This window comes from Nanorana parkeri, unplaced genomic scaffold (assembly GCF_000935625.1).
Source record: "Nanorana parkeri isolate BGI_ZX_2015 unplaced genomic scaffold, ASM93562v1 scaffold1054, whole genome shotgun sequence".
In the NCBI taxonomy this organism is placed as follows: domain Eukaryota; kingdom Metazoa; phylum Chordata; class Amphibia; order Anura; family Dicroglossidae; genus Nanorana; species Nanorana parkeri.
In genome coordinates this window covers 253,432-265,853 of record NW_017307322.1, presented here as the reverse complement: position 1 = coordinate 265,853, position 12,422 = coordinate 253,432, and the positions used below count along the sequence as shown (strand labels likewise).

The 12,422-nt window shown below is 41.2% G+C and overlaps 1 protein-coding gene across 3 annotated transcripts in view; it reads left to right on the top strand.

Moving 5' to 3' along the window:
- The window catches only part of ELMOD1 (ELMO domain containing 1), a 93,252-nt gene extending 82,561 nt beyond the window's left edge, over nucleotides 1–10,691 (top strand). For 2 of the 3 annotated variants that reach the window (XM_018567486.1, XM_018567487.1), the window contains exons 9-12: nucleotides 689–712; nucleotides 6,506–6,556; nucleotides 8,060–8,193; nucleotides 9,887–10,691. In XM_018567486.1, coding sequence (XP_018422988.1) covers nucleotides 689–712; nucleotides 6,506–6,556; nucleotides 8,060–8,193; nucleotides 9,887–10,059 — 382 coding nt within the window. In that variant the 3' untranslated portion in view covers nucleotides 10,060–10,691. The remainder of the gene's footprint in view (nucleotides 1–688; nucleotides 713–6,505; nucleotides 6,557–8,059; nucleotides 8,194–9,886) is intronic. The other variant, XM_018567488.1, reaches the window with a different exon arrangement.
- Nucleotides 10,692–12,422: the final 1,731 nt, after the last annotated feature.

Here is a 12,422-nt window from a genome sequence, read left to right as displayed (position 1 = left end):
TACTGCGCTGTATTAGTCAACCCTGAAAGATGAGTGTATGAGTGCTGTCAAAAAATTTTTTTTGTTGAACCTGTTTATTTTCCTACGGCTCCACATAGCTTTTTATTTTTTACAACTTCCCTTTGACATTGCTTGAACTACACAGTCAAACCCATCTCTGTATAGCAGTTACTTTCTTAGTCTTAGTTTTTTTTTAGTCTGTTTTTCCCTTTATTTTCACTTGATGAACCTGCCAGTAAAACACTTCTGTCCCAGGGTGACAACACTCACTTGCTGCACTGTATCTATGGAGGAGCAGCATTGTCACCCTAGGACAGGAATAAAGAATACCTCCCCCTCTCCAGTTCTCCATAGCATGGGGGAGGCCTTTTGTAGTCCACAGAGTTGACTGGAATCAGTATAACTAAGAGTGCAGCAGAGGAAAACAATGTTGTCAGCTCACAAGATTCTGGAAGGACCAAGCGGTATTTTTTGCACTTATCAAACACATACTGTATAACAAAAGACTTTCAATGGACTTTAATGGAAGCACAAAAGGGAAGGTTGTTAAGGGTTTACTTACAGTTCAACTACGTCCTGTTAACTTCTCCACGCCAGTATGCCATAGCCATTTATTTAGTTCATATTTTGTTTATACAAATTATTTTAGTTGATTTATTATTTTCCGCTTTATATTTCTCAATCAAAGGGATGTCAGTAAAGAAGAATTCAGGTATAATTTCAGTTTTGCTTTAATTTTTTTTCTCGTTTGCCAACTTATTTTGTAGGATGCATTCTTTTTTTGACACTTGTGTTACTAATAACAATCATGCATTAGGTTCAAAGCCCCACTCACCCCACTTTCAGTATTGTAATCTAGATACCACAGGAGCCTGCTACCTGCAAAATGTAACAAAACAGCAAAATATTGGGGTGTACATTTCAGAATGCAGAGTGAAACTCTCTTACCAGGTGTCAGTGCTACACTCTCCTTCCAGGTGACAGGGTGAAACTCTCCCCTCAAGTGACAGGGTGAGACTCTTTTCTTAAAAGACAGGGTGCAACTCTTCTCGCAGGTGAAAGAGTCAGACTCTTCTCCGAGAAGACAGGGTGAGGCTCTTGTCCCAGGTGGAAATGGGGAGACTCTCCTCCCAGGTGACAGGGCGGGACTCTCCTTCCAGGTGATAGGATGAGACTCTCCTTCCAGGTGACAGGCCGAGACTCTCCTTCCAGGTGACAGGGTCAGATTCTCATCTCAAGTGACAGTGCGAGACTCTTCTCCTAGGAGATATGGTAAGACGTTCCTCCCAAGTGACAGGGTTAGATATTTCTAGAAGACAGGGTGAGACTCTTCCCTAAGTTGACAAGGTGATAGTTTCCTCCCAGGTGGCAGGATGACATTTTCCTCCCAGGTAACAGGACAAGACTCTCCTCCTAGAAAACAGGGTTAGACTCTTCTAGTAGGTGATAGGATGAGACTCTCCTTCCAGGTGACAGGGTGAGACTCTTCTCCTAGTAGACAGGGTGAGAATCTTCTCCTGGGTGACAGGGCGAGACTCTTCTCCTAGAAGATAGGGTGGAACTCTCCTCCCAGGTGACAGTGCAAGACTTTTCTCCTAGAAGACAGGGTGAGACTGTCCTCCCAGATGAGAGGGTGAGACTATTCTCCTAGAGACAGGGTGCAACTCTTCTCCCAGGTGAAAGGGTGAGAATCTTCTCCTAGAAGACATAGTTACATAGTTACATAGTATTTGGGGTTGAATAAAGACATACGTCCATCAAGTCCAACCCATATAGGGTGAGTCCAACCCATATAGGGTGAGACTCTCCCCCGGCTGACAGGGTGAGGCTCTTCTAGAAGATAGGGTGAGACACTCCCCCAGTTGACAGGGTGAGGCTCTTCTCCTAGAAGATAGGGTGAGACACTCCCCCAGCTGACAGGGTGAGACTTTCCTGCAATAAAAACATTTTGAGTTTTGATTATTTTTGAGTTTTAATTATTAATGTTATAGATTAAATCAAATATGTGTTTGCAACAAGTTTAGTAAAAAAAAAAAACATTGCTGCATGTTCCTTTAGGGCCCATTCACACCATCTCGTTAAAAAAGGCAATGCTACCGTCACTGCCTGTTTGAGTGATTGTGGGTAACATCACATACACACTCATTGGACTGAGGTAATGATGAAGACCAATCCCAAGCTTTGATTGGACTGTGAAGGAGCAATGCCACATTCTAAGTGTGTATAGCTAGTGAGGCAATAATTATAATCAATGTAGTTCAATGAGATTGTTGTCATTTGTATCTCACAGTGTCCAAGGAAGAATGCATCTTTTACATTACTTTTTTAAATGATTTGTGATTTTGTTTGTTGAGATGTTTTGTGTTGTTGTAGTTTTGCAGTTTCTGTAATGGATTTGTGGACTCATTATTGTAATTATCTTTGAGAGGGAAGGAAAAGTTATTAAATATCAAAATATGTTACAAGTAGAAAATGTGAGAATGGGCTTTAGGGCCTGCCAGGGGTAGGCCGTACTCTCCCTGGCCAAACACGGATAGAATTATTGCCATTTCCTGCTGAATGGGCTGAAATTTGAGCTGTGGATGACCCTGTTAGCACCACCCGGCTCAACACAAGTCAATTTTTTATTAAATTTTTTTCGAAGGAGCTGTCTGGAAAATTGTCAGCCGAACAGGGATGGAAGCCAGTCAGGTGCAGTCACTGTTTGGGTATTTTGACAGCTATGACATCAGCTGTAAGGATACATTAGCCGGCAGGGGAGACTCCGCTGTCAATGCTCTTAATGTGGATGGGGAAATTAAGTGAATTTTTGCCGTTCAGCCTTCGGGGCTGAACTAGAAAAAGATTGAACTGTGTGGACGTCTTAACCCAAATAATGTCAAGGGGAAATGGGAGAAGCATTCTGTGTGCTTCAGTACCAGAAAAATCTCCCGCTTTTCTCCTGCCCTAAAAGTGAACAATGTTGAGCTATATGTAGTAAGTGGGACCCAGCACCTGTCCAACCCACATCTAGAATTTAGGGGCACCTGAGTCTCAGACTGCACAAAATGTTCATCCACCCCAATCTGCTCAGATCTTACCCCAGATCTCTCTGAACACATTTGACCAAGAAAAAGAATTATACTTTTAACTCACTTCCACTACCTTTGGGTATCCAAAAACTAAGTCTATAGAGGGTATGCACAAGATCAGATGAATATTTGGGTTTGCTGATCTCCCGAAAATGCAAGTTTCCTACTACCATGCTGATTTTCTGGATCACTGATTTAAAACAAGTATGCACATGAGGTTTTCTTACTTCATATGTTGCTCACTTGCACTGGGTCAGCGACCTTAGAAAGAAAACATTAAATCCAGAACATTGGCAGGGCTAAGAGGAAGGGTGCATTTTTAGGAGACCATTGCCAGCACACCACTGAAAGACAAATGTCCAACTGTCTGTTGTTATTGCCTATGATTTTAGATTGCAAGTGACCTCTTTGTGACGTCATCAGGTACTTTTAGCAATAATGCCATACTATAAAAATAAAATACAGGCATGGAAATATGTAAAAAGAAAAACAAATGGTAAAAAAGTACTTTACAGACTTTCATGATGACTCCAGTTCAGCCAAGTTCGAATTTAGAAAAGATGGGTCTATTAAATAGAGCTTCATAGTGAATTGCTGCTGATAGCAAATGTCAGACCATCCGCCCACAGCTCATGTTCAGTACATTGACTAAAAGAGGAATAAATTACAAGCCATTAGCTTGTCTGAAATGCTGTTTCAGGAAGCCCATGTCCCCATTCAGCATTAACTAAGTGAAGTAGCACACAGTGTGAGTGCTTGGCATAGGATGAATGCCCTTCAGCAATGCAAATCTGTGCAATGTGAAATGCAACAGCCACAGATGAAGAGCAGTGCACTTATTTGCAGACTTCTGAGACATGAAGATTTCTTAAAGCTTTAGCACAACTTTACAAGAGCACCTTTGAAATTCTACTCACTGCAGCTTCCCGTAAAAGGATAATCCCAATTTAAACCTGATATTTTAGTTTTGGGTGGGTGCTGATGGGTAGAATATTTATATATCACTGAAGATGAGTATATGTTTTTTTTAAAACTATAGTTTATACCTTTTTTTAGATAAACATTACTCATAGACATTTACCATATGACAAAATATTCCCAGAGCACTCTGGGTTATCTAAAGAGACAGTACAGCAGAGCAGCTTGCTTTCAGGCTTTATTCGTCACAATAAATCCTTGGACTAACCTTTTTTCCCAGAGCACTCTGGGTTATCTAAAGAGACAGTACAGCAGAGCAGCTTGCTTTCAGGCTTTATTCGTCACAATAAATCCTTGGACTAACCTTTTTTCTGTCAGGGCACTCCTTAAAAGTATGGAAAATCTAAAATGTTAAAAAAAGTTACATTTTAAAAATGGCATGTGGTCCCCCTCAAAATCCATAGCAGACCATTATTCTTGCTAGGTGTCTGTTATAGATTCTAAGGTCGGACCCCACGCAAAAAAAAACAAAAAAAGAGGGGTTTCCCCTTCACAGTCCCCTGTGTTCACAGCAATGTCCCTCTCAGTCTTCCCTTGACAGAAGAAGCCAGCAGCATGACAGATGGTGGGAGGTGGCAGGTCTGGATGGAGGAATATTTATTTCCTCTTCTGCATGGATCACGCCTGTTCACCTGGATTTGCAACATTAGTTTGCATGCTACTGTTATCAACCTAGTCTGTACTATGGAAATGCATGAAGCTGTGTCATAGCCCCCCTGAAAAAAACAGATGGTATCCCAGCATGCTGTGGCACCTAGGTTAAGAAAGGCTGCTGAAAACAAGAGGCTTCTTTTAACACAAATGAATAGGATTATAATACTATGCAACTATGTGAAAATAGACCTGCCTGTTCATGAAAGACTATGTACCAAATTAATATACAATAGTTCATATTAACCCGACTTTAATAAAAGAGACATATTATTTTAATTATTACTGTAGTATTTTTAGTCCTGACTATAATAAACAAAGAAATAAAATATGCACAAAATCTTTATACACTAACATTAAACCAGGATTACTAAGCATTAGTGAAACCTGCTAGCCTTATCTCTGTGCAAAAGGATTGTCGACAGTTAAAGGAGAGCTATGGGGTCAGTGTTTTTCCCCATAGTTCTCCTAAGGGTCACGGGAGGACATAAACTAGCATCCTCCCAAGACCCAAAGCTCAGTATATCGCGAGCTACAGCTCACGGTATACTGAGAGGCCGCAGCCGCGACGGATCCCGACATTACTGTTGAAATCCACCCAGCTGCGTGATTGACAGCTGGCTCTGCCTATCTAGAGGCAGAGCCAGCTGTACCCGCCACGTCCGTTCTGCCAGTCAGCACTGGAGGATCGGAGGGGGGAATTCCTGCAGGGAGCCATGAGTGGCAGTCACGGCTCTCTGTAGGGAGATGATCGAGAAGTGAGCGAGCGACGGTATGTGTTCACTCACTTCCCGATCTATTGAGCCAACTTGTGACAGTTTCATTGTCACACGTCGGCTCGAACTATGAGGTTGAGTGAAAATCTCTAACCTCATAGTTCTCCTATAAATACAACTGCCCATAGTTTGCTTCTTCAGTTTTCCAAAGGTATTTAATGAAATTCACATCAGGGTTCTGTGCTGGGCACATGGGTTCCTTCAGACCAAACTCAATAAACAATTATTGAGCCAGCTTTGTGCACTGGGACACAGTCATGCTGGAACTCAAATGGGTCTTCCCCAAACTGTTGCCAAAAGGTGGAAAGTAAACAACTGCATTTGTATGCTACAGTATTACCAGTACCTTCAAGTGAAAACACTTGAACTCAATCATTTGAAGGTATGTCTACATAGTTGTGTCCATATAGTTGTAAATGGGTTGGTCAGGTTTCCACAAACTTTTATAGTGTATGTTCTTGTGATGTCAAAATGTTTCTTGCTGTTTTTATTATCTTACTTTGAAAAAAAAATTCCTGGCGATTGTACCAGCAAAGTGTCTCTGCAGGCATTTCCTTTCCGAGGACGACAACTCTTACTTAATTCAACTGTTGCACTGTAACCTTTCTAGATGGACAACAAGATCTATACACGCACACGTGACTGCATAAATTATATTTTATACTAACTAACTTTATATTAATGCACCCCACCAAACCCCTCTAATTGGCTTTTGGGTGGGAGGGGCTGTGATCATACAATAAAAAAATAGGGGTGACCGCCAGTGTTGTGCCCCCAGAGTATAGGAAATGATGATGAGATCCATAGTGACAAAGTGTGATGGTGAACAATTGTAATAAGGAATTTAAAGTTTTACTAAATGATGTTGTGTCTTTTTGTCCTGTGTCCTGTAATTTGTTTTTGGCTGGCAGTCTTGTGAAATATGATTGCATGTTCTCAGCTCTTTTGTGTTTTTCTTTTTGTATGTGTTCATTGTTACCTTCACTTTTTTATATTCAAAGAATAACAAAATATATCATTTATTTGCAGTAAAGTCAGCAAAACAGAATGGGAAATGAAAAAGTTTGACAAGGCAATTGGGTATGTAATCTCCAGAGAAACTACATGTATTTTACCTTTTACAAAAGGTTGGTCCATCCAAAATGAATTATGGGTGGATGCTGATAATCTGAATCACCTACTGTGTTCTTCTATCCCTTGTTGATTCAGTAGCTAAATATCAGTATTGTGTGTACTCATCCTTTCTCAAAAGTATAAAAAAAAAAATGTTTGATTAGGTCCAGCATATACGAACTGTACGATAAAGCAACAGAAGCAGTAGGAAAACATAATAGACAACAAAAACACTAGTTTTCTTCTAGTTGCTAGCAGTGCACATTCAATTCAGGTCCAGTCCTCTTTATATAATCCACAAGTATCAACACTGCCCGGACAAACCATAAAAAAATGACATATTTAGTCAGTATGTTTCAAATGATAGGAGTTGTAGACAATGAGTTAGCACTGTGTAAGAGCATAGATATCAAGGAGTGAACAGTAGCCACTAAAATATAGACCAGCGGTGGTCTACTTTCTTGATATAGTGGGAAAATAGCGGCTTTCACATTTTCTGCAGAAGACGTGTATCCAAACCTCTGTTGTTAACCTTAGTGGTGAGACAAGTTTTTTTACATGCTGGCTTGTGAGTGTGCCATGATAACTTTTTACTGTTTTGCTGTTTAAAGCCCATTTCGTGTGCACCTTACTGTATAGCTGGAAACGAATTGTTGAGTGCGTTTGTCATTTGTTCTGCTCGCCCTTACATTATATGCCCCCATTGAAGTGCCCTCCTTACATTAGTTGTCCCCTTCAGAGTGCCCCCTTAGATTAGTTGCCACCATCAGAGTGCCCCTTACATTAGATGCCCCCATCAGGGTGCTCCCCTTACACTAGATGCCCCCATCGGAGTGCCCCTTTACATTAGTTGCCGCCATTAGAGTGCCCCCTTATATGTGATGCCCCCATCAGCGTGTCCTCTTAGACTGGTGGTTCCTAGAGTGCCCCTTTAAAATGCTGCTGTCATCTTAACAGCCCGATAAGCTGGCAGTGGGAGTCCGTGCTGAGGGGACATGAGAGGTGGGGATGGGAGGGGCAAGAAGGCAGGGATGGGAGGAGCAAGACTTCAGGCTGCAAGGGAGGACAGAAGAAGATACTCTTCCATCCTTCCTTAATGCTGGGTGGGAACAAAGTGATGTCATTGACTGCTAGGACCGCAGCATTCCTAGCAGCCAATGACTGGGGAGGAAAGGGGACCTGCAGTGAGTTATAGCTGGCTGTGGATGTGGCCCCACAGGCCGGCGCATCCACTGCCAGCCAGCCATAGCCTAATCGGAGATTGCAGTCTGGATAGAACCACTTCTCAGTCCACCATTTAGGGACCCCTGCTATAGACAATGGCCAAACACTGCACAACACACTAAAGGAGATGGCCAAAGACAATATCCCCCCAAGCACAAAAGATAATCCAGACATTGTAGAATTGAAGCTGTACCCAAATTGACCCCAACATTTATTTCTTAAATGTATCTTTCTATGTGTTTACAGCTATTCATTTGCCATAGTTGGGATTAATATCACTGACCTGGCCTACAACCTGCTGATAAGTGGGGCTCTGAAGACTCACCTGTACAATGTGGCCCCTGAGGCTCCATCACTGCATCATTTCCAGCAAACATTCTGTGAGTATTGGTTTTCCTATTCCACATACTGATGTATTTTGAAAATAATATTATCATGTGGTGTCATTATTGGTGCATATTTTGCATTGCCATAAGGGACCAGGATATGGGCTTTGAAAGGAGCCACTTAGGCAGTGTTTTTGATGCACACCAAGCACTGCCCAACTGCAAGATGAGAAAGAGCATCTTACTAAACTTGGGCTACAGTATTTGGGCCAGGGCAAAGCCACACCCAGCAGACAGCGATATTTACAGAGCCAAACCATTCAGCACCATGCAGCAAATGGCTGTTTGCTGGACGAGGCTTCATGCTTTCCTGAATGATGCAGTCAAATTGTAAACTAAATTAACCACAGCTAGATGTTGTTCTGCATTCAGTTCCCCATGTACCTGGCTTGAGAATTCTTCTCCCCCTCCACCCAGACCATCTCTCCCCTCCCCAGAGTATCATTCAGCCTAGATGTGAACCTGTGCTGGACTACAGTGAGTCTTAGTGGGTCAGTGCTGCAGAGAAGGTGATATGTGCAGTAAAAGGGCAATTTTTATAAACTTGGGCCTAGGAATGCACTGATATTTCGTATCGGCCGAAAACGGCACTTTTGGCAAAATGCCGAAAGTGCAATTTTTTGGCCGAAATAGTGGTGCATCTGCTTTCTATGCTGGGCGCTGCTCTGTGTCCCAGCGGGGAGGAGAGAGACTGTTACAGGAGGCCGAGCAGTGTGGGAGAAGAGCGCTATGAGCGGCCGCCGTCTCTCCTCCCCGTACCGCTCAGCCTTCTGTGACAGATCAGGAGAGCGGTGGTGTGGGGGCGGAGACAGCTCTCAAAGATCTCCTCCCCGCACTGCAGATCCAGGATGGAGAGCGGGTACAAAGTGTTTGTACATAATTAAGGACAGAGTATGTTTACTGTATCCTTAATTATGAATGAATGGGAAGTCATCTAAATCACCTCCTGTTCATTCATGATTGTGGTTATAGTAAACATACTCTGTTCTCATGTTATGAATGAACAGGAACACTCAGTATAGAGGATTCTTGTTCATTTGTAACAGGGGCTGCAGAAAAAGAGATTGGGGACTCTGTGTTCGCAATCTCTTTTTCTATTTTAAAAGGGAAATATCAGGGGTCTGTTTAGACCCCTAATATTTCCCCAAAGCCCCTAAGAATAATATTAAATAAATAAAAATATAAAAAAAAATGAAAAGATTCTAAAAATGAATAAAATATAATATTTCATTTTTTTTTTTAAAGTTAGAAAAAAAAACATTTTCAGTTTCGGCCTGACATTTTTTCTTCATTTCGGTTTCGAAATTTTCATTTCGGTGCACCTCTACTTGGGCCTTAATCTCAATCCGGGATGCCGCTCAGTGTATAGTCTGGACCTATGATTCAAGACGATCCATAGAGATCCATGCATGGATTGATCTGAAGACTGATACTTGCAGGTACCACAAGGTTCTGCACTTCAACATTGTTACCTTATAAAGGTTTCAGACCAGATTACGCTCTTTTAAAACATGACATTTCCAAAATATGATAACGTTTTTATTGATGGAAGAACTGAGTACAGTGTTTCATTCCCCTAATCGTCTCTTTTACAGCATTATGTTTAAGACAGAATTAGAACTGTTGTAGATAGTAACAACACATGAGAAATATTGCAGGTTTAACCATCTTACACGCTCCTTCTCAGGCTTTCTGATGCACGAGTTCCACAAGTTCTGGCTTGAAGTGGACCCTGTGGACATCATGGAATTCAACCGGGTGCGCAACAAGTTCCACAAACGGATCCTGAAGCAGCTCCAGAAGACGGACATGGCTCTGTGTCCCCACTTTGCAGCCTCAGAAAGCTTAGTCAACGTGTAATCATCTCCATTTCCCCCGATTCCAGATCACTGCCTCACTGTTGTGTTCATGATCATGGCGGCCGTGTTGTACGACCACAGCGATTGTATGCATGCTTTTTTGGTAAAGTACTCATCTCCGTTTTTACTATGAATCCCTTCGGAGCTCCATGTACGCCGTGGGATTTTCTCATACGCATATTGCGGATTATGCAGTGTTATATTTTCATCTGACATAAGAGTTTTCTATTTTTTTAGGTTTTGTTTTTCTCATAGCTGAACATTGAAGAGTTGTATTTTGTCACGTTTAGGTGGGTGTCTGAATAAGCTCTTGTACTGTACACCTTTTTTGATCCCTAATATTTCTACTGACCACATGATACATATACTTAGCTCAAATGTCTTAAATATATTTATATTGTATATAATGTGCTTCACTGCAGTCCTCAGTCTACACGTAAGTGCTGTGTTACATGTAGGCCCCAGAGCGCTTATTTTTAACGTTATTGACTGTCATAAAGTATGACTGGCCCCTTTAGGGCTGTCTGCTCTACTGTACTACCATCAGAGACAACAGGGCCCCCCTAAAATAGATATATTGACCTCCTTTGTGAAATTGTATTGCCTACCTGCCTTTATATCCCATGACACAGAGAAGCAGCAGTCCCTGATTGCATCTATCCCCTTTTAGACAGGGTAATGCCCACTTCTCACATTTTCGAATTCCACAGGAAAGTTTAGTTTTAATTCTAGGGATATTGGAAGTAAAGCTGGGCACCAACCAGTACTTGGAGGGGAGGCAGTAGGGGCCGTGCAAGAGTATTGTCCTAACAACAAAGAGTAGTAGAGTATTGTCACAGCAACAAACTTAATGATCCCTACACTACATATATGAAATGGTGACATAAATACAATAATGGTTATTGCTTTCTTGCATGAAGGTGGATATGATTAAACCACATTTTTAATGATGAAGGGTGTTGAGAGAGAACAATTTTAAAGCAAACAAATCAGGTTTGTAAAATAATTCATTTTAAATGCAAGTACCACAAGGTCTACAAGTCCTTTTGTTGTGTTGGTTAAATTCTTTCCTCTGAGCCTCAGATGCCACCCAGCTGAACGGCGGCCTTGACATTATGAATCACAGCCCCTGAAAATTGCAGTAATGGCACTGGGATTGATTTGTAGATAGTGGGGAGGGAGTAACACACTAGGACTGAGAAATCGAGGTCTATATTCAGTATGAACTCAGAATTTGGGGGGCTGTATACTTTGTAAAGTATTTTGGAACCTAACATAGATAATCATATTGTGCTGGGTTGATCAACTTGCCATTTCAAACTTTACCATGTGCAGAAGCACAGGGACTGTGCACCCTAGATCTATCTCCAATGAAAGCATATGCAGGTTGAGTTGGTTTGGACATTTAATCATCATGTGCTGCCAGCACTTAAACAATGGCATGTTACTTTATCAATGATGTGAATACGAAGGGTTCCTCTTTAAAATTAGTACAGGGGCAAAAAAAAAAAAAAAAAAAAAAAAAAAAAAAAAAAAAAACGTTCTTTCTAGTCAACAACCATTAAATAGATTCACAGTTTCATAATCTGTCAGCTGGAATCTTTGGTTTGCGGCTGTAGATAAAACCAAGAGTTCTAACTGCAGACCATTTACCAGAAGATGCCACTTCCAATGAATGACCACAGCAGGTTAAATACACTGACAAATTGGGTAACACAATGACATCACAGTAGTGTATTACATCAGGCAATATACACAGACCCATCCTTGTATTGTATCAGTATTCTCCAGTTGTCCCTTTTCTCAATGAAAAAATCTATTTTATCAAGGAAAAAACTCTTCATAAGTAAAAAGCAATATATTTTCCAGTCATTTGATATTTGCATATTACACATTGATATTTATCTTGTGTTTCTAAGCTGCAGTATATGCCTTTGCTGTTTAAGCAAACAGCTGAATTCAGTATTGTTATGGGAAGCTTTGTGAGAGACTCTCAATGGGGTTTGAGAGGATTAACAAAGCTTAAAAATCACATATTTATTGTCAAAAGTGGCAGAAAAAGAAATTAACCTAAGGGAACCTTTGTACCTCTATGGTCCAGTAGCTGAATACCATAGCTGATGCCAGAAGCTGATGGCAGACCTATTCTCCTTTATGATGTGGCTCTGCTGAGGATCTCCTTTAAACTCTAAGTGGTGTTGAGTGAGAGGAATAAGTATCTCTGCCGAGCACTCATATATACTAATACTGTGATTTGATGCATGTTAACTAAACTGTATCCTTGGCCATTGCACAGCCAAGTGTGGCTATCCTCTACATTTTTATATCAATATATGTTATCATGCTAGGAGCCATTTATGGTCA